The sequence below is a fragment of the Gymnogyps californianus genome, chromosome 2 (assembly GCF_018139145.2).
Source record: "Gymnogyps californianus isolate 813 chromosome 2, ASM1813914v2, whole genome shotgun sequence".
NCBI lineage: Eukaryota > Metazoa > Chordata > Aves > Accipitriformes > Cathartidae > Gymnogyps > Gymnogyps californianus.
In genome coordinates, this window is record NC_059472.1 from 56,887,153 (window position 1) to 56,908,750 (window position 21,598).

The 21,598-nt window shown below is 40.3% G+C and overlaps 1 protein-coding gene across 1 annotated transcript in view; it reads right to left on the minus strand.

Moving 5' to 3' along the window:
• Window positions 1–525: 525 nt before the first annotated feature.
• The window catches only part of PIEZO2 (piezo type mechanosensitive ion channel component 2), a 318,116-nt gene continuing 297,043 nt past the window's right edge, over window positions 526–21,598 (minus strand). The window contains exons 41-55 of the mRNA XM_050891534.1: window positions 20,310–20,568; window positions 19,614–19,796; window positions 18,967–19,219; window positions 18,091–18,223; window positions 17,491–17,638; window positions 17,161–17,375; window positions 14,885–15,043; window positions 13,363–13,510; window positions 10,682–10,870; window positions 10,136–10,228; window positions 8,847–9,019; window positions 7,440–7,556; window positions 5,344–5,423; window positions 3,766–3,946; window positions 526–2,878 (exon numbers count right to left, since the gene is read on the minus strand). Of these exons, the coding sequence (XP_050747491.1) occupies window positions 2,626–2,878; window positions 3,766–3,946; window positions 5,344–5,423; window positions 7,440–7,556; window positions 8,847–9,019; window positions 10,136–10,228; window positions 10,682–10,870; window positions 13,363–13,510; window positions 14,885–15,043; window positions 17,161–17,375; window positions 17,491–17,638; window positions 18,091–18,223; window positions 18,967–19,219; window positions 19,614–19,796; window positions 20,310–20,568 (2,584 nt within the window). The 3' untranslated portion in view covers window positions 526–2,625. The remainder of the gene's footprint in view (window positions 2,879–3,765; window positions 3,947–5,343; window positions 5,424–7,439; window positions 7,557–8,846; window positions 9,020–10,135; window positions 10,229–10,681; window positions 10,871–13,362; window positions 13,511–14,884; window positions 15,044–17,160; window positions 17,376–17,490; window positions 17,639–18,090; window positions 18,224–18,966; window positions 19,220–19,613; window positions 19,797–20,309; window positions 20,569–21,598) is intronic.

The following is a 21,598-nucleotide window of genomic DNA, read 5'->3' on the forward strand; positions in this document are numbered from 1 at the left end:
CCTTTCATTGTAAAGCTGTTCCCTACCCACCTACCTAGTCTGAACTGCTGGATGGGGTTAGTCTGCCCCAGATGCAGGACTTTGCATTCGTCTTAGCTGAACTTCGTGAAGTACCTGGCAGCTCATTTCTCCAGCATCTTGAGGTCCACCTTGAAAGGCAGTCCTGCCCTCCCTGTAACAACTGCCCACCCCATGCCCCAGGAGGGCAGCTGACACGCTTATGTTATCACAAACCTCCCCAGACGCACATTTGGTGTGGTCCACAAACTTGCTGAAAGTGCACTCTGTCGGGTCCTCCAGGTTGTTAATAAAGAGATTAGAAGGTACCGGCCCCAATATTGATTCCCTAAAGAATGCCACTAGAAACTGGCTGCCAGTTCGACTTTATCTGGATGGTTGGGCTAAAAGGATGGTTGGGCTCAAAGGATGGTCATCAGCAGTACACTTTTCACCTGTTGTAGTTAGCTATCCAGTCCATGTCATCAATTTGACTATAGATTGTTTTAAAAAAATAAATAAAAAACCAACAGAAGAATCCTTTTATTTTCAAAGTTTGATCAATCCATGAAAGAAAGAGCAGCACATTTCTGCAAAGCCCAAATAACTGTACAGCTCATTCTGCAGATAGATTTTTCTCACCAGAAAGGAAGTGCCCGTTAAAGAGAAGGAACCAGGAAGGGAGCCAGGACCAACTGTGGCCAGCATGGTTCTGCTGGCTGGTACCTTTAGAAACACATTACACCCTTCACACTTCTCCTTCCAGTGTTGCTCTGCTTAAAATCACTGAACACCCAGGTGAGGATCCATCTAACCACAAAGGACATTTTAGCATCCCTGTTGGATCCTATGTCAGGGCTGCCCTGTATATTTTGTTTTTCATTCACAGGTCCTAAGGAAGAAATGGAGCAAAACTCTCCACCGGGGAATGCTGCCTGGCTGTATGAGCAGCCACCTTTCCACCACACTTTGGAGGAAATCAGGTTGTTTTCCAGTGAGTTCCAGTCACCAAATGATTTTATTGTTACAATACGATGAAGCGATTTTTATTTTGTGCACTTCATGGTGCTCAAAATGTTAGTTTTCACAGTATAGAATGGATGTGACAGCATTTGTCTTGGAAGCACTCAGCAGAGTATGTTGCAACTTCATTTAGTTGTGCTGTTTTATGAAGTTCTGCAGTAAAATGTGCCAGCAAATTACGTTGTATTAGTTTCTTTCTGGTGATTAACTAATCATTCATATAATAAATAGCAGCTAACTACAAGAAAGAGATTTATTTGTCACAGAGTTAGAAGAATGTCAAACTTTTCCCATTTCATGTAAAAAGGCAGAGGAAAAAATACTTCTAAAATGACTTTGCAACATGTGCTTTATTTTAAGTCATTACTGAATCAAAACTACACAGGATATCCTTTTTACATACCCTACCCATTCAATGATCTTTTTTTCTCAATAATTTTTTTAACATGGAATGAAACCTACATTGCAATTGTAAATTTTCATGCTACAATGTTCTCTAATGAGCCATTTGTGTCACTAATAATAGTAATTTAAGAAAAAGGCCATTTTCAAGCTCATATGTATGTCTATACTTGGGAACTTAAAAAAAAAACCCGTCTCGGATGTAAAAATGTGACTTGGAATATGTAAACATTTTCGTATACCTGAAACACTGGAAGAAGAATATCAGCTAACAGCAAAACAACAGTTGCCTTAAATCATTGAAATGGGAAAAAGCATGTCATGGGGAGCAGAGAGAAGCACACACTATTCAGTCTTTAAAGGGTTATAAGAAATGAAGTAGCTCCTTAGGTCATTGAATTAACTTTCTTTTGTCATCTAATGGAAAGCAGTAACTTTGAAGAGAATGGCCCAGCAGAACACCCCAATAATTCACCATAATTATTCTAGCCATTAGTTAACCTTGACGAAGTGTCAAGTTTCAGTTGCTTTTTTTTTTCCTGAGAAAAGTCCTTGATGTTTGGTGGAAATGTCTTCTGTGACTGTACAAATAAAATAAGGCATTTAAAGAGATTGTTACTTGTTTTCTTTTTGCTAACAGAGGCTTGTCCACAGTGTCCTTTGTACATCAAAACCTCTGCTTTTCTACAAATGGGTATGGCTAGAATGTCTTCAGTTCCCACTGCGGCTCTGGGGTGTCCTGAAGGCTAGTCAGCGTCCCATTACTGTAGCTTGAAAGTCAGTGATGTACAACAGCATATTGCACAATCCAACCTGTATGGCTCCAGAAAGGGTTAAGAAGGTACACTGGAGTCATCTGTGGGTTCACTCCTTTCTTTTCTCTTTAAGTTGTAATGATTGTCTGGAAAATTAAATTAGCCAGACAAAGATGCAAACTTTTTGTTGATTAAATTACAAAGCAGTCCCCAGATTGTAGAGGAGTGGCACATTAAAAACAACAAATCATCCAACCTTCTTCACTGTTGATCCTTAATTTGAAAGGCAGCATGGATTCCTAAGGCTGTAGCTTCCAGGACTCCTTCAGTGAAAAATCATTGCTACCTAACTATAAAAGGCTTAGCTCTTAAGAGAATATTGTGCTTTTTTTTTTTCCTTTAAAATTCAGATGAAATCAACTTGATTCGCAGTGTGACACGAAAGAGATCAATTAGTTTTTTCCCTAGTCCACTTGATCATAGTCTCTGGTGAGCGATACAGGAATATTAATTTGGCATACAGGTCTTCTTCTAGTTCCAGTTCTCCAGTCTCTCGCACTAAGAAAATGTCAGTACACAACTTCAAGATTCGGTCTACATTGGGTAGCTCCTCAAACATGATGGAGTGAGAGATCCCACTGAAAAATTCACGGACGAACTTCCCTATCACCAGGACAACTGAGGCATATAGTCCCATGATGCTGAAAGGAAAGAAAGGAAAGAGTTCAAATCATGCCTTGAAAAAGGGTCAGCCAAGTGTGAGGGAGCTCATCTACACGGCTAAGTGCAGTCTGTCAGCTGAGTGAACATTAATTTCTAATTAGGATCTTGTTTCTGCTGTGCTGCAGGATGAAGGAAAATAAGGTCTCTTCAAACACCACAGAAATCTGGGAACATAAACAGCCGAGGCTGCTGAATTAAACGGTTTAACCCCAGTCACTGATGGTCTCACGTCCTGTCTGCTACAGCTTGGAAGTCACAATGGGAAATCTGACAACTGTTGGCTGCTAAAGGCAAATGATCTGTCAGGTTTCATATCTAATATTTTTATTAAAGTACGTGTAACTGGTGACAGACTAACGTTTACCTGTCCTCCCCTGATAATCCTCCTATGAGGAGTTCTCCCAAATCATGCCAGACAGGCATATCTCCCAGGAAGGCACAGTCTCCTGCCTTCCTCTGTCTGTGGAGATGTATTTCATAACCATTTCACACCCAGGGTCCTGGCTACGAGATTGGGAAGGTCGCCAAAACTGGGCAGAGTTTGGGTAGAACTTGACCCGTAGCTAAACTAACATGTTTTGAATGATTTTAGTTCAATAGGAAACTGGTGCGAAGGGTGCTTCTGCCTTTTTCCACTGGACAGCAGTATCAAGGGTAATACCATTCCTTACAAATATGAAGCCTTCTATAGATAACATTAATAGACATGAATTTGAAAATCTCACAAAACTCCTTTTCAAAATCTTGTAATGTTCAAACACTACAACAACAAAAAAGAAATAAAACCCCAAACCCAGCAAATAAAGTCACCTCTACTTCTATCTTATCTACATTATTTTAATTTTATGTAAAGATTCCTTCTTACCCATAACCAGCCAAGAATCCAAGGCTTGGTGGACTGACTTTATCACTGAATATGAAGAGTTCAAGACTCTCTTCAGACGTTTTGTATCTTTTTCCAAGCTGATTCAAAACCCACCACTCACGAACTCCCTCATCAGACACATTTTTGACCAGGGAAACTGTAATGTTTTCCCATCTGCAGTCTATTGAAAAAAAGAAATGTTAATATATATACCAAGAATTGCAAAAGTCAAACTGTTTTGAGTCAGATACTTCAAACATCTGCATGATAAAATGACTGAGCAATGTAGGAGTAAAGATTCATTATAATTCTCCTAAACCCCATTTTACATTATTTCTTTACAAAAGCATAATAATTAGACTTCTGTGGTTTTCCTTCTGCAAATCTCATCTGAATGTGCATTAAATAAATAAAATGTTTCATATCACCTACGTTTTCTTCTCTACAACTGTCAAATCATTTCAATATTTTCAGGCCAAGGTATCAATGACAGTCAGCATGTCTGCATTTCAGGCCTAAGGCAACACATTTAACCTGGGGGGATAGTGGTCAGCTTCTGTATGTCAAAGTGAAACTATCACTGTAAATCATTTATGTCTTGGTATAAAAGATGTTATTCTCTTATATCAAGAAAAGCATACTATCCTATTATGCATACTGATCACACAGACAGGAGGTGAACTCTGGCCCTCCTGATTTCTGGGGAACGTATATTAGCAGTGTATACATTAAAGCTCTTTTGAAGAATCTCAAATTAAGAGTTCTTTAGGACAGGACCTGACTAATGACAGTGAAGCACTTGCAACTTATTGCTACTCATAGAGCTAAGTTCAGCCTCAAGAATTATTTTTCCCAATTAATCTAATCATGCTCACTGAACCTTGAACAGTAATGTACTACATAGTACAATAATGTACTACATATTACTACTACTACTATGCCTGAGTGCCAAATTTAACCTCTGTTGAGCAAAGTGTTCTTAGATAAAGACTTGTTCCTACTCTTCCAACCCAACAGGTTTTTCACATGCATGTATGTGCACATGCGTGCATGTGTTCTGTATGCCTGTGAGTACCTGTATACATTCTGATTGGGTAACAGCACTCTGAAATTCAATGATTTATCTAAACTGGATTCTTTGTAGCCAATAAGGAAGAAGTAGCTAAAAAAAAAAATCATTCAGTGTCATTATTTACACTGGGGAGCTACATTTGCAGACATGCAGCACTACTGACTGTTTGTGGTAAAGCAGCAGGGAGATGTGGAGAAGTGAAACTTGTCATCACTTCCTCAGAAAACAAGGGGAAGCAGTTCCTGAAAGCAGACTTGAAGGCAAGGTGCCGGACTTCATCCTTAGAGTCATTACTGTTAAATACAAAGCTAAAATACATCCAGATGCATTGTCTGCCTTATACTGTATTACCTCATCTCTCCCCAAACTTGCAGGCACCAGGTAGAGACCACTGTAAGTGCATTTCAGCCTGAGGTGCCCCATAACAGCTCAGCGAATGTGCAAGTGTGAGTGCTGTGTTGCACTTCTTTCAACCACACTCTGTTTTCCATGGTCTGGACACATACCTGTCAATAGCTGCTTTATGGGTTTTGCCAGAGAATCACTAGGAGCCTTGATGTAGTATGGGTACACTGTCTCTAATGTTCTGGAAAAAATGAGAAAGCAAATATTTCATATTTTTATACCTCTAAAATAATGTAGAAATACCTAACAGGGCTATACACAGTTCCCAGTAATTCTTGGCTTAAGCTATGATTTTATAGTGTTCAGATGTCACATCTGAAAGTTAGCTGGATTTATTAACTAAGTTCTGTCAGTACTTCAGCAGGGAGCTCCGTCCATAATGTCGCCATTCACACGCCATGAATCCCACACACCTGGGGCATGTGTGTTTGCAAGGAATGTAGACTTCATATTTTGTTCCCCTTTTTAACAAAGCTGCTTTTATAGTCAGCTATATAAGTAGCACAAAGAAAGGCAACACATCACCAGTAGTAAACAAGCTAGAAAAATATGTAGCTAGAAAAATATGTGGTGAGAACAGTTATTACTTCAGAATTGCAAGATGTTTCGATAATAACACCTGATAAGAGTGAGAATTTTTGCCAGAATCTTTCACTGGGAAATATTTTCACAGTTTGTAGGAGGATTTCAAACTTAAAAAGAAAAATGTTTGTAAAAGTTCTTCCATTGGACTCAAAATTAAATCACCTTAAATGGGAATAAATTACCAGCAGTCAGAGAGAGAGAGATTTCATTAAAAGCAGAGATACTGTCCTAACTTTTTCCTCAAATGACTGAAAAATTCTAGGGAAGGGGAGCTCTCCAGGAAGTCCCATGACACTTTGCTACATTGCATACACCAGGCTGAGGAGGAACAGAGGTGGCCAATTTAAAATCCCCCCTGATCACTCCAGCAGGCCCAAAAGATAGGTAAGAGCTCAGCAGCTAAGTTGTCCCAGCAAAGGTGGTGGCAGAAAGCTCCCTGCTGAAATGGCTACTAGCTGCCACAACCATTTTTCCTTTACGGCAGAGTAAAAAAAGCTTAAATCAACAGTACTATTGCAACACAGGCAAATGCAGGTGTATCTTCTATGTTATTGCTTGCCTCCTGCATAGAGAGAATTACGAATGAATTACCTCTTCCCACAAAAGAGCAAAATCTACCCTCCTTGGCACTACATCACCTTAGGAAATATTCCCGTATCCTCACACAGCAGAAAAGTAAAAGGGGCGTAGAATATTTTTTAAATGCAATGATCAGATGTTCAACAGCAGTCTGTTTGGATGTACAAGTGTGCGTGGGTGCAGAAAAATAGCTGTGCACAGAAAAGACAAATCTCATTTCCACCTACTAACAGATATGAACCTCTCAGAGTTTTCACTATCCCAGTTGGCCTCAGCTTTAACTTTTCAACTCTTGTGGCCACAAATCAGATCAGGTGGCCTTCAGGGATGACGTGCTGGCTTAGCAGTATTTAGAGACTACTGCTTTAAAGTAATCCCCAGTGAGCAGACAGAAGAGGAAGAGCCAGACTCCTTTCAAATCTGAAAGGAGGCACCACTGCTGTTAATGCTATAAGGCTATATCCACAGAATAATGTTTGATATTCATATGAAGAGCATGCTCTTTCTGCCTTGCGAATTTCCATTACAGGAAAAGATCTGATGTCAGAAACAACTGCAGATGTTACCCTTTGACCGCAGTGATTTAACACTTCCTTGCCAATCTAATACTATTCAAGAATAACAATGAGAAATACAGGCTGGATGGTTATTTAGAACAAAAAAATCATCAATACAACATCCTCAGATCAAGTTGAACTGAAGTAACTCAAAGGAGAGTTTAACTGAATATACTGTAATGAACTTGTGCTTATCCAATAAAAGAAAAGTAACGAATAGCTTCACCATGCTTGTTGGTGGTGTTCCAGTGTTCATGGTCTTCTCAGCCTACATTTATCATAGGAAATAAGCTTTTACCTTTAATGGTACTACTATGTGACTCCAATGCTGTTGGCCTCTGTGAACAAGGCTCCAAAGTTATTAGAGGGGGATAGATGGGCAGACAAATGATACAGTTGCACAAGCCTGACCTCCTTAGGAAATCAGCTTTAAAAAGGGAAGGTTTGCATATAAGTAGTCAAAGAAAATAACTTACACCTTTTCCAGTTGCTGTCCAGACATCATTGTAGCAATATCTCTTCTGGTGTTCTCTGGTAGGACAAAGGTAAGTTTATCTGACGCTATTTCGGCTTTGGCACCAAGGGTGAGATTTCTGTTTTAAGTAGAAGGGAAGACACATTGTCAACCTACAATGAGAGCATAACCTAAATACTTGTTTGCTTTTCTCCCTTTACGGAGAAAAAGTGGAAGGTCACTGTGGTAAGTCTTTACCACTTTCAGTCATTCACGGTCACAATGTAATCCACAGGATGCAATTTGAGGGTGGAAAAGGTCTCTTTCAACTAGTGTATGAATGTTTGCAGCTATGCAAGTACACAGGCAAACTGAGTAGCAGTATTAAAAATTAATACAAGGTTCAGAAATGACGGAGTGATGTAATTCACTAGCTAATACTGTATGCTTCCAGGAAAATAACGGGGGTCAAATACAGTTGAATTAAGGGTGCAGATTCATTACAAGCCTACTTTTGACTGTGGAAGAACTGACCCAGCATGTTCAGAGCTCCCACAGTCATTCAGCTGACCTGCTTCTTGTGCACAGTCTTTTGCTGAGGATTGCTAGAACAAGCCAGCATCTACTTCCAACAAAAAAGGTAGATACTGGGGCTGCAAAGGTACTTAATTTCCGTGGAGTGATGCCCTAACTCCAATTTAATCCAGCAGTCTACAGGGATCCCAGCTGGCAGACAGTAGCCAACAAACCACCTCGGTGACTGGGTGTGCTCTAGCCTGCATGCAACTACTTTATATTCTAGGCTGTCTCTTGCAAAAAGTCCATTGTAAAGTAATAGTTCACTGAGGCCAAAGGAACCACAAGTGAACAGGCAAAGGTCTCGACAAAATGGATCTGTGCCATTGTTATGCTATTTGCATAACAAAGTCTCTGAGTATATGTGTATTTAAAAAAAAGTTTGTGTCAGTTCCAGACTCCCTTAATAAGAGGACCAAGCACTTCTGTTTGTATTTCCTCATAGTTTTTCTGCCTTAACTAGGTCTAAGTATTCAGTTCCCATAAACGCTAACAAGGTGGTTGTTTGGGGCAGTTTATTCGAACATCTCCATCTAAAACTAGCTAAAATTTTCTTGGTTTTCCCTCCTTCCCCTCAAGTCCCATTGAAAACTCCACCCTGCCTTTTTAAATAATGTACTTGGAAATGGCTCTACTTCTCTTTTTATTTTTTGAGAACTGCAGGCAACAAATATTTTCCTGGGTAACAAAGGTCACTTCTCTCTGTCTCTCTCCCTCCCACTTTCAGGTTTTTTTGCTCTGCAGTACAATAGAATTTGCTGAAAAACTAAACCAAAAATGCAGCGTGGAACTGTTCTGCTGAGCGAACACTTGGCACATGATCCATCAACCTCGTAACAGCCATGTTAATTACCTTTGAATGCTCCATGAAAGAACTACAGTGAACTCAGCTGAAAAATCCAGCAGTCCCTGTATCATTTTCTCTCTACTGGGAGGGCTGATGGTCCATAAAGAGTTTGAATTTCCCTCTAGATCTGCTAGAGTTATATCTTCTTTTCCATAGCCCTCTAGAAACTGCAAAGCAGCCTGTAGGTGCAGAAGAGGAAAAGAAAATTTCAGTGCGGTGATATTCACAAGACACCTAGCCACATTTCCCAGTCAGGCAGAATTGTAAATGTTTGATTAATTGTAAGTGCAGTGGTTTGCACTGATTGCTTTCCTCAGGTACCAACTGGGGCTTCAGACGGGAAGGGGAATAAACAAAGTATAGCCGAGCTAAGAAGGCAAAAATGGCCCTGCTGTTTGAAGAATGATGGCCATTTAGGCCAAAGTAAGTCTGAAAGTTCATCAGGTAAACTCTGTAGAGTCTACTTAAGCTTAACTTAAAATTTTACTCTGTCTTTTGTTAAGCATCTTCCTGCACAGAAAGATGTCTGCAAAGGATAAGGCAACTTGAAACTGGTAACTTCCAAAGTGGATCAAGATTACAATATTACTGCTATAATACATGGGCTATTTGGTAGGATCTAATATCAAAAAATGTTAATTCTTGAATGGGCTAGAAGCACTTCTTTTGAAGTTATATCTGATCAAACCCCAGTTACTTTAGTAATGCAACAGCTTCCACTAGTTACTAGTCTTTTTCCTGTAGAAACTTGTGATAACTTTGTGCATGTTGCACCACGAAATAGTGAGACTATATTTAAATGTTTATGTTTTGACATTTTAATGTCAAAACTTTTCTAGGCCATACACACTTTCTTTTGACACCACATCTCCTCACTGGGAGGTGAAAGTTGTGTGTGCTATAGGAAGGAGCACGGGGCTTAAAAGTGCCAACACTGTTGTGTCCCCACAGCATGTTTGTTTTGGCAGTACACCAACAGCATCACGTCTCCTGAAGGTTTGTGTCATTTAGAGGGGAGGTTATTATTCAGGCAACAGGGCAACTAGGGTTTCTGTCTTCCATGATTTTGTGCAAAGATGTCTCGATTAATGGTAACTTGTCTCACCATAACCCAGCCCTGTCCTGACAAATAATCTGTCCAAACCTTTACTCATGCAAACCCTCTTTATGGAAACATCTTCCAAATAATGGCAGCGCTGCTGACCACTTATAACTACTCAAACAAAACTCACAAAAGGCCTCCATGGAAACATGCACACATTTTTAAGTAATGAGGTATTCTACATTTCACTTACAGTGTTACCCCTATAGCTTCCCAGAAACGCATTGAAACCAGTCTGATTCAAATCCTTGAGCTGACTCTGTTGAGCACTCATTGTAAAAATAGGCTGGGAAACAAAAGAACACACACTTGTCACATTTACTTCACACCAGCTGCTACATACACAGTACAGCATCCTGTGCATCACAGTCCAAGACAATTATGGTACTCAATTCAACAGAAGAAGGTTACGATCTTACTCCACTGAGAAGCAAGCTACCTCCAATTATCTTACATTTTACTATGTGGACCTGTAGACAGTTACCTGAGCGTACCTGATGTAGGATAATTTACTCAGATTCCACTGCCAGTAGGTTCTGGTTTTAACTTGCAAATGAAGATAATGTTTTACATCAGTGATAAACTAACGTGTTTTTAAACCCAAAGGGCATCATTTGTGGGAGCTTGCCTGATCTCTTGCATAAGGCAGGAGAGTTCAATTCAATGAAGGGAATAAGAAAAAGCACAAGGAAATACAGTGCAAAACCAGAGTTTGCTTTTAGTCTTTCTTCTTTTTTACCTGATAACCTCCTAGAGTTATTGTGATTGATACATCTAGAGGCTTGTTGGTGATGCCTGCAACAGATTTGATTAAAGACATGAAGAGCAGTGGGAACCAGACAATACAAATCAGCAAGACGATAATCATGCCACCCATTCCATACTTCACAACTTTCTTTTTCTTCTGGCCTCTTGGTTGGGGATATCTCTGCAAAAGCAAACAGCAACATGGTAATGTCTCTTCTATCAGAGGTACACTTAGTATGATTTGATGGGTGAATATATAACGACCTTAAGGCTTCCTGTCTTCTGTGGTAATTTCCTACCCATTGTCAGGCCAGTTATTTTGAGATTTTTAGCCAAACCTGCACAGACACTGAATTTCTGGTGACAACAGAGAAAAGTGCCAAATGAACCCATGTCAAGTGTGTGTCTGGTGTGAAAAATACTGTAAACCTCTGTGGTTTTGATTCTTCACAACCATAAAGAAGGGAAAAATTGGGTAGGGTAACTTGAATTTTTTGTCTGAACGAGTGCAAGCATGAACTCACAGGAACCAAATGTAAAATAATAGCAGCAACAGTGATAAAATAATTTGTTCAAAAACTGATATTGGGAGTGATGCACTTTCTTGTATTTGTCCTTCCAAAAAGTTTTATCTCAAAGCTCCTTAAGGCAGAATTCCTTTCATAGAGCTTGAAATGCAGGAAACTGTATTTCAAGGGGAAAAAAAAAAATTTGTTTGCCAGCAACTGACATGCACAATCAGTAGGATTGTCTGATATTGCACTACCTCCACATTCATTTCACACCTCACATACAGTATTTCTAAGAGTTGTTCACAGGCTTGATCCAATCTGTTTCTAGTGAATCCCATACCAACTGCATTTAAATAATGTTTAAAGTTTTATTGCTGTTCCTAAAGTCTTGACACTGCTGATGTAACATCCTTCCCTTTCTTAGCTTCTGAGACCAGAAGTGACTTTGCTTTTATCCTTCTCTTTTCAAAGCAGATCACACGGCACATCTATTCTGCCTTGTCCATAATTCCTGCCCTCTGTTATTGGCCTCATGACTGAATACTCTTAATAGCTTCACCACCCTGTAAAATGCCTTACCATCACTGTAATTTATTTTGGTGTATTCTCTTATAGGATTTAACTCCGCACAGCGTTTTAGGATCCTGTCTTTCACACACTGCATACTGCATGTGCAAAATAAAGATGCATTGTATTGCACTGCACCTCAAACACACGCCAGGAATCTGGCTTTCAGGAAATTGTTCTTGCTTTACAACATGAATCCATAAAGCCCTAGGAGAATATTAAATTTGTAATACAATGCTATATTTAAAACAAATTAGTTACTTTTCAAAAGCAGTGTATCAAGTCATTTGTCTTGCACTACAGAATACTGTTTTCATTAAAACATCATATCAAGATCACCAGGGGTATATTATTTGTCTGTATGAGATTAGTTCAGGCACCTTTAATGATGTTACAGAACAACTCAGAGAGCCTCTAGCAGTCAAAGTACTTAGGCATACCACTCAATGTGAGAGAGAGACAGAGAGAATGAAAGTACCTTGAACAACACTCATAAAGTCACGGGTAGTTATTTTGCTACATGGCATTAGCACACACATGCTAGCTTAGACACAGAAATCTTCCCACATCAGATCTATGCTACATATAATGCAGAGTGATCCTGTTGTAGCGTAAAAAAAAGCAGTGAGATGGACGGTCAAAGTAGAACTGGATTATTATTTCTCTGACTCGTGAAGCCTCTGATGATACTCCATTCATGGCAGAAATGGAAATCATACAGAAAAAGCCTATATACAAGATTTGTGTGCACTTCAGCTCTGAGTTAATCTAAGTGACATACTTGGAAAGTAATTGCCATTAAGAGACAGGATTATAATAAAAGTAGAAATACGTCAGTAACACTGAAAAATACAGCTGTTTCATTGCACATGTACAATTTCTGACTGGTTGGGTCACTCTTAAAAGAATGCTTAATTTCTTTTTCAAATTGGCAAAATAAGTAAGCATATGGTTGCAATCTTTATAGCGGTTATAAGGAATCCAGAATTTGCAAGTTTAATTTGAACTGAAGCTTAAATGATTTAAAGAGACTGAAATTTCAGTCAGACAAATAGCGGGTTTATCTGGCCTGCAGTTCAGTTCTGGATGTGCAGGGACTCTCCTGAGATAAAGCAGCCAGCTGAGTTCCCTCTGCGGTTACACGAACCAGGTGTCCCTGGGACCTACACCGTGGAGGCACGAGCTCTTCCTTCTACCGACCTTTCTCCTCAGCTACAGTTTCCCTGCTACTGCGGGTTACTCATTTAGTTGTCATGGACAAAGTGAGCCTGTGTGAATACCAGGACTTTCAACCCTGGCCTTGAAACTCAGGCATGCAATTAAGCTAGCAGGCGCATGCTTGTGGAGTTCACGTTAATGGTGGAAAAATGAGCTAGGCACAAAAGAGAAGCCATTTGAAATTTCACTTGTGGTGACTGCCAACTAACATAAAGTACCCAATAGTCTGAATATTTCTGAACATAAACACCAGGTGTATCTTCTAACAAACTGTCTTTATGGTGGATTTCCCAATTATTTAGGGACTCGTGATTATTTCTCTTCATTTCTGCATGGGGGAGAGGAGGCCTGGATCATTCATATGGGGCTTCCTTACTTTTTCTGACTCCCGCCAACATTTCAGGATGAATATATGAGCATAGATATCTTCAACACAGATCCAGCTGGAAAGACTGAGAGTGGTATCAGTCCAAACCCAGTCCATTACTGCTCTCAGCTCGGTCAAAAACGGAACCAGGCGGAACCTGAAGGGAGACCACAGCAGACAACTCATCAGAAACAGGGGGATCACATTAAATGAGCACAGTAAGTGCATATATGACAAGAGGGAGAATTAAGCCAATGTTAAAAGACAGTTCAATGGAAGATTTTGCAAACACAAATACAATCATATCCTGAGACTGCACAGCTAGTACTGATGTTTTGGGGGTGGTATCTTTTGCCGTAGCTCATGTTCCTCTAGATCTCCTTGTCAGGCCATAAACACGCTTTTGCATTATTATGCCCAGTAATTGTGATTGAGCCACTGATGGAATGGTACAAGAGAGATTTTCTTGTATCCTCAAATTCCTCTGACCTGCGAGTGGAGTAGAGGAACATCCTTTCCACAGGATGGTGCGAATTTGTTCTGTACCTCCTTACATCAACTGGTGCATGGCTTCTTTGCAGTAGGTGGGCAGTCCTCAGCTGCATATGGAATTGGGCGTTATGACTCAGGATCAAGCAGCAGAAGAAGGTGGGCTAACAGGAAACCAACATGCATATAGCAGCTGTTCAAAGTGCATCATTCCCTTTACTGGTCCCACACTTTTCTGCTTGGCCAGCTCACAAAGACTATTTCATGTGAAGAAAGCTTTCTTCTGTAACTTTTCCTACTGGAATGCAACAAGCCCATGCTGAAAATATTGGGAAAAGGCTGAAATTATTCCAGCTTTTCTGTGAAATATGTATATGCTTTGAACTGGCTTAATCACAACATCATGGTAACAGCATTAAGTGGAGGGTGGGGTATGCCTCCTTACCACCACCTTTCACTCTGAGGTAATGCTGTGCCTGTTACTTGCACTAACACTCCTAATTCCTGAAGAGTTTCAAATGTGCAGCGCTTCTCAAAAGATACACAAAGGAAACGTTTTTTGATGCACAGCTCTTATTTCTCATGTGTATTGTCTTTCACTTTATTCTTCTTACCTGCTGAGGTAGAGCCTGTAGACTGGCTCCAAAGATCTCTTTGGGATTTGATGCCTTACTACTTTTTAGGACTGCAGAGCAAATAACATTACCTGTTTTCTAGCACAATGTGTAGCCCCTATCTCTGTTTACAGAGGTGATTTCTTAGAAGTGTTAAAAATGTCTCTTCCGTAGGGGCCTGAATGGCTGACTGGTATGTCAGGCTTCCGGATTCAGAGTGGGAGACTGATTTTTCTGAAATTTGCATTCCTGAAATTGATTTTTTGTGGACTACAGGGGATGTATGGCATATACAGAGTGTGCTGCGCAAAATTTACTGTCTCATTTCCAGCAGCCTGTGAAGAGAAGTCATGAATAACCCCAGCATCTCATGATAACAAATCCTTATTTCACAAAAGAAAGGAGGAGGGCAGTAGGTCTAGACTTACCCTTGAAATAAGAACAAGTTGACATAGTTATAACTTTTTGTGAGGAAGTTGCCAAGAACACGAGTTGGATATCCGCAGCGTATCTGATATGCTGATAAGCCAAAATAAACACATTTCACAAAATACCAGAGCTGGGCAACTGTGTTCTGGCTAAATTTCCTGTAATGGAAAAGACAGATAAAGGAAAATGATGAGCTTTGTATCTCTGTATGACCAAATTAGCTTTAAATGTTTTGTGCTCCTGGCAGTTTCCCTTTCCTGAGATCCTGTGAAAAGCCCTTCGTTTTGACCCCACTGCAGGGTTAAAACAGTATTTGAAAGATGCTGGATGAGAAAGTCTACAAACAGCATCTGCTGTCACCTCAGGGTCACAGGGGAGAGACTGGGAATAGGCTTCCTGAAGAGTGAGGGCTCTGGGGCAGTGCCCTCTCCCTCTGGATGCTAGCGGTGCCTTGCTGCCCAACACAGGCCAGTCTGCCCTCGGCCCCCACGACGGCACATCCCTCTGTGAGCCCTGGGTAGACACTGCTCCTCTTGGCTTTTCAGAGGGCTGACATCTGGACTGAATCTAGACAGCTTTAATGGCTATTTGTGTTCACGGGGGCACCTCCAAGGTCATGAACTCATACAGGAATTTAAGTTGGAGTGACCTCTGAAGATCATTTTTTCACCCTCCCCTGCTTGAATCAGGTCTAATTACACCAAATTGTTCAGGGACCTGTCCAGCTGAGTTTTGAAATCTCTGAAGATGGAGATCCCACAACCTGTCTGGGCAACCCACTCCAGCATTCGACTACCATCATGGTGAAAAGATTTTTTATCATATCTAACTAGAATTTCCCTTTTTTCCAACTTGTGGCCACTTGTCCTATCTTAAAAGAGCTTAGCTTCTTCTCAATGCCCTCTTAATAGGTAGCAGAAGACAGCTCTTCACTTTCTCTTCTCCAGACTGAACTAACCCTGTTCCCTCAACCTCTCCTCAAGTGTCGTGCTCCATCCCCCTGACTATCTTGGTAAACATGTGCCACTTCTGACTGCAGTTCAATAGCATGGTGGAACTGCAGGAGATGCCTCATGATGTACAGGATTTGTGAGCCAGACATGATCCAATATTTTCAATTACATCCTGCAAAACTATTTTCATTAAGAAATTTGCAGGGACTTCTAAGAATCAGTCTGACTTAGAAGGAATACAGGAGGTTTCAGATGCAGATTTGAGATTAACAACTTGATATAAATTTCATAAAAGCACAGAAAAAGTCAAAATTATTTTATTGCCTTTCAAGTGACCAAATCAAGCCAAAAGTTTCACATCAATTCTCAATGCGCAGTAGATAGGAGATCCACTTGAAAAGTGCTTTTTTTTTTCAAGTAGGGGCACAATTACTACTGCACTGAGGAAAAAGAAAACATTTGTTTTTGAGAGGAAATGAGACCTTTCAGTCTTTCTTCACACTATGCACCTATTTTGTTTTTTCCCAGTAAAATAACTTGACTGTTAATGAAGTGTAATGTGCCCAGGTGACACACTCAATTCCCCTGTATAGTCAATGGAGTGAGGTAAATACAAGGCAATTTAAAGTCCTAAGTAAGAGGGGAGTTAGCCAAGCACTAGAGAGGGAACCTTAACACCTCTGCAGTGCAGTGTGAGGTGATAACTGCCTTGAGCCATGCAATGAGAAACGTTAGATTTGGGGGTGAACCTGACCAGGCATGTGATACAAGATTTCATGCAGCAGGTGACCACCTCCACATCGCCTCCAGAGGTATGTGGCACGAGCAGGGGAGGAGAACTTTTGCTCTTCAGAAGAGACACAGGTTTTAGACATTCCTCAGTCTAAGGAGATTTAAATCCACAGTTCACACATTCCAGGAAAGTGCTAAATTGTAAGTTACTCTGAGAGAGATATTTTCTACTCACTCTTCTAAACCAGTGTGCAGCAGTCTTGGGAGTAGAGAACTGAATCAGAGGCCAACATTGTCTCAGCTGAGGGCTCTAATCACTCAATTACAGGCAAGTTCCCTTTCACCTGCTTGCATTTGGGCCTAAGTTGAGAATATTTCTGTACATACTTATATAATTAATTCTTCCTCAAACTTATGTTGGCCACAGTTATTGCTGTGGAAAGGCACTCCAACATTCTGCTTAGAAATGAGACCAAGAAGAAATCTGTTCATGATTCCAAAGCTTAGCTATAGCCATCTCAAATTTAAATACAAACAACTTGGTAGAGCATCAGTATTCCACCCATCTTGTCTGATTATAAGGGTTATACCTTTCTGTCACTCCAGGCAAGATAAAGAACATCCAGAAATGTATTCCGAAAACAAGGATGACCTGGAAGATGACCTTTCCCATGACAGTCTTTTTGAGGTACAGTGCTCGATCTACCACCATGGTACCAAACTGAATGAGCACCATCACCAAAAATGCCTCTGGGACCTGGTCCTCTGATAATGAAGAGGTGATATCTGCTGCTGCAGAATGTTTCTGAAAAGGAAAATATAACAGAGTGGTCGAGGAAGGAGGACACTCACATGATACTTAGCATCTACAGCATGTAAATCCTACTGAGGATTTACAGATAGATGCCTCTGTGACATACCCCAAAAGCCCAAAATCCAAACACAATGATGATGAAGTCCACTGTATCTGCGAGGAACATCAGCACATACACATCAGTCACTGCACTGTAGTCTGGATGAATAAGATTGTAGAAAAACTGTCTGATGGGCACATACACCTGGAGAGTCCTAAAACAACATAGACCGCAATGTGATTTAACAACACTGTAACTTGCACTGAAGAAAAGAATGGCTGGATGTGATACGGTTAATGTTTCTAAAGATACCTAAGATCTACTATGACAGCCTTCACAGGGCTTCACAGACACCAGTCCCTTGTTCTGATTGCTTCTAAACCACTTTATTAGCATTTATTCAGTAGAAATATACATAGCCAACCAAGTTGACACAGGACATTTAGCTTTTTTATCAGGTAGATGCTATTTGAACAAATGCTGATTTGTCTGATGTTCAGCTGGTGGGACTTAGAGTGAAAGCATCTGCATACAATGAACTGTATACATACCCATTCATCCCCTTGAATTAACAGAAGTAGTAACCTGCTCTCTTTAAAATGCTGTTTTACTGCTTTACTCTTTGGAACCTTCCCCCAAACCCATACAGCTCCTCACGTTGCTCACTTTTTAATTGTGAAGGCCTTGGCTTTGATCATTTGTTCTCGAAACTTTTCCATAAGAAGCTCTTTTCTAGATTTTTGCTTGATGCTTAACACACTGCTTCCTTTCTGACTGCTGTTTCGTGTACTGGTACTTCCTGAAAAAAAAAGGGAGAGAAAGAGAAGCTAATTCAAAATCAAAGTTTAAATACAAAAACTAGAAAGTAATAGATCTCGAGACTTCCATCCCATATATGAGTCCCACATTTGAAAGAAGCTTTGAAATGAATTCTCATGCTTTTTTTCCAATATGAGAAAATCTTGAGAGCATCCAGTAAAGGTTTAATCACTGGCAGATCAAAATTTGACTAACAACTATACAAAAGAGAAGACTAGTGATAAAGGTAAGTACTTGATTGATCTGACTCAGTCATCTCAATTGGTAATATATACATTCAGGCTAAAGTAAGTCTGTCCTTTTTACGAGATGGGATAGGTAATCTGTTTCAATATACCTAATCAAAACTTTTTCTCACTTCAAGTATCATCAAATGTAGATATGAAAAAGACATATGCTTTGCATTCCCTCTAGCTGGAGATTATGCTGAACCAGAAATTCTGGATCTGGGCCACGCTGAGCATTCCTTTCCCAGCTTTTGGGTAATGTCATTTTAAAAATACAGTGAATCACAAAGTATGGCTCTCCATTTGAACTTTAAGAAGGCTTGGAGTGTGTTCAAACATGAAGATACTTTGGTTCATATCCTATTTCCTCACTGAGGAGCAGCAGCATTCAGTAGCCTGTGGGATCCCCACAGCAACCAGTACAAGGTTTCAGCAGGATGATCCTATGGGAAATGAACGTTTGCTCTTCAAATCCCAGAAATGCCACAACATTTACCTCTCTTAGATCTGTGTGAGGAGAAGCTGGACCTGTGTGAAAGCTGTGATACACTGCTAGAGCTCTTCCTCCTGATGGCAGTCTGCTGCTCGGGGAAGTGGACATGGATGGACTCCACTGATGCTGCAAGATTGACAGATTTCAAAGAGGCAGAAGAATCTCTCCTGCCTCCTGTCAGAGAGAGCTCATCATCAGTATCCTCTTTATTACTGGAGCTCTCCCCTTTCTCGTCTTCATCCCATAACCCATGGCACTAGTGGAAAAAGAAGAAGAGAGCATTTCAACCTTGTATTTCTGTCACAGTATTTATCACAGGCATTGCTAAGCTCAGTCATGTTTTCACGAGGGGGAAGACAAATTCATTGTGTTGGGATATCATAGAATCATAGAATCATAGAATCACTTAAGTTGGAAAAGACCTTTAAGATCATCGAGTCCAACCGTAAGCCTAACACTGCCAAGTCCATACCTCCAGGCATGGTGACTGAACCACTTCCCTGGGCAGTCTGTTCCAATGCTTGATAACCCTTTCAGTGAAGAAATTCTTCCTAATATCCAAATGAGTGACTCTTCTATATCACAAGTGACTAAAAAAATTAAAACTAAAAATTAAATATAAAATAAGAAACTACATGAACTCAGATTACCTTTAAAATGGATCTGTGGAAGAATAAAGCAAGGAGCTGAACAAGATCATAGTGCACGTAACCCTCTTTCTTCTCAATGCCAATAATATTGGGTGGATGGTAAGGTTTATCTTTTGTGTAATCCACATATTTATTCCACGGAAAGAAGCCAAACTGGAAGAAGTACTTGATGACAATGGTCACCTGTTCAGAAACACAACACACTTGGGGTGTTTTATAAGCATGGCAGATATAATAGCCTCGTGACATTAAGAGGGGAGAAATATGACTACTTTGTCAGCTTTATGAGAAGATAAACAAGCATATTCTTTGCTACAGAGGAACAACAGTTCACATTTCCTCAGTAATAAAGTCAATCAACATCTACCAACAGATGATGTTAAGTGGTACCTGAGATACCACAAGCAGGGTATACTGTCTCTTGATTACCAATTATATAGTAGCTGTTTGCAAATGGTCTGTTCTTGTGATAAGTGCTTTACATGCCAGGAAGGACATTGCTTATTGCCATGAAGAAAAACACAAACAAGACCTTTTCATACCACAGAAATTGCTGAGGACTTTAGCAAATATTTATATTAATATGAAGGGCCAAAGGCCCCTGATCCTAGAGATGAAAAACAGAAAAGAGACCATGCAAAGCTTACAGCTTAACTTTTCTGTGTTAGACATGGGGTTGCAAAAACAGCAGCATACCTCAGTGTAGACAATGGCGGTCATCCAGAAACGTTTGCTTGGCCGAGGAACAGACAGCATGGCCCAAAGGAATATAAGGATGGGAAGCACCAGGGTTATCATGGAGGCAGAGATCATGTGGTTAAGGATGATCACAAAATAGCACACCATTTCTGACCGGGCCACCAGCGTATTGTACAGGGCATAAATAAGAAGCAAGACTCGAGGCTGACCAACATAGAACTTTTCTGACTCCTCCAGCTCGTCATCATGAAACATCCTGTGAGGAGCAGAGTACCGTAAATGAAATGAAAATTAATTTCACAAGACCTGCTTTTTAAATTGCTACTATTTTTCCTTTTGAAAAACTATACAATTCTACTGCTGAGTTCAATGGAAGAAAAAAAAAAGATGGGATTTGGTATTATAATCAAATAGCCTGATTCTAAGCTCAGAAAATAAGAATTTCAGGCAAAATAACTAGAAGCACTGTTCTGCTGTTTTTTAATTTACCCAGAGAGTCAGCTTGGCCCAAGAACTTCTACAAGCACTGCTTTCCTACAGTTGCCAAACCAACATATCTCATGTACATCACACCATGCTGGTGTGGCCCTGTCTGGATTCATATCTGATTTATCAACACAGATGGGAATTTGGAGAAACTCCAGAGGTCCAACAGGAGATGTATGTTATGAATAGTCCTGTGATAAAATTAGAACATAATAAATGCCCTTGAGCATTAGATGTGTCCAATCTTCTTCCCTTTACCTAACTCAAATAAATATAAAAGGCAGCAAGAAATCATTATTTGACTTTCACATACATTCACAATTCTCTTTGCTTTTCATAAAGAGTGCCCTGGCCTGAGAAGAGATCTCACTGAAAAGCAGAAATGACTATGGAAAACCAGAAGAAAAGACACTGCACCTACAAAGTCAGATCTACACAGCCTCTCTCTCTCCAGATGTAGGCAGCCTGAAAGGCATTTCTGTGGTTTAAGACTTTGTCCTTGCATTCGGTGAAGCTCTCCCCTAGCTGAGTCAGGCCAGAAAGCAGAGGAAGAAGAGCAGCGGCACCATCCCCACTTCAATGCTGGGTGTGCTACTGAGCACAGTGTCTGAGGGGCAAAGAGGGGAGCATCCTATCCCTTATGAAAGTACTTAGCAAGGTGCTCTCTCTACATAGCCCTCAGCTCCTACTGACTTAAACAAAAACTCTGCCAAAGGTCAGAGTTTCCCTTATAGTAATCCAAAATAATTAAAGGAGAAACATTTTCCCAGATAGCCCTGGAGGAAACTTATTTGAAATCA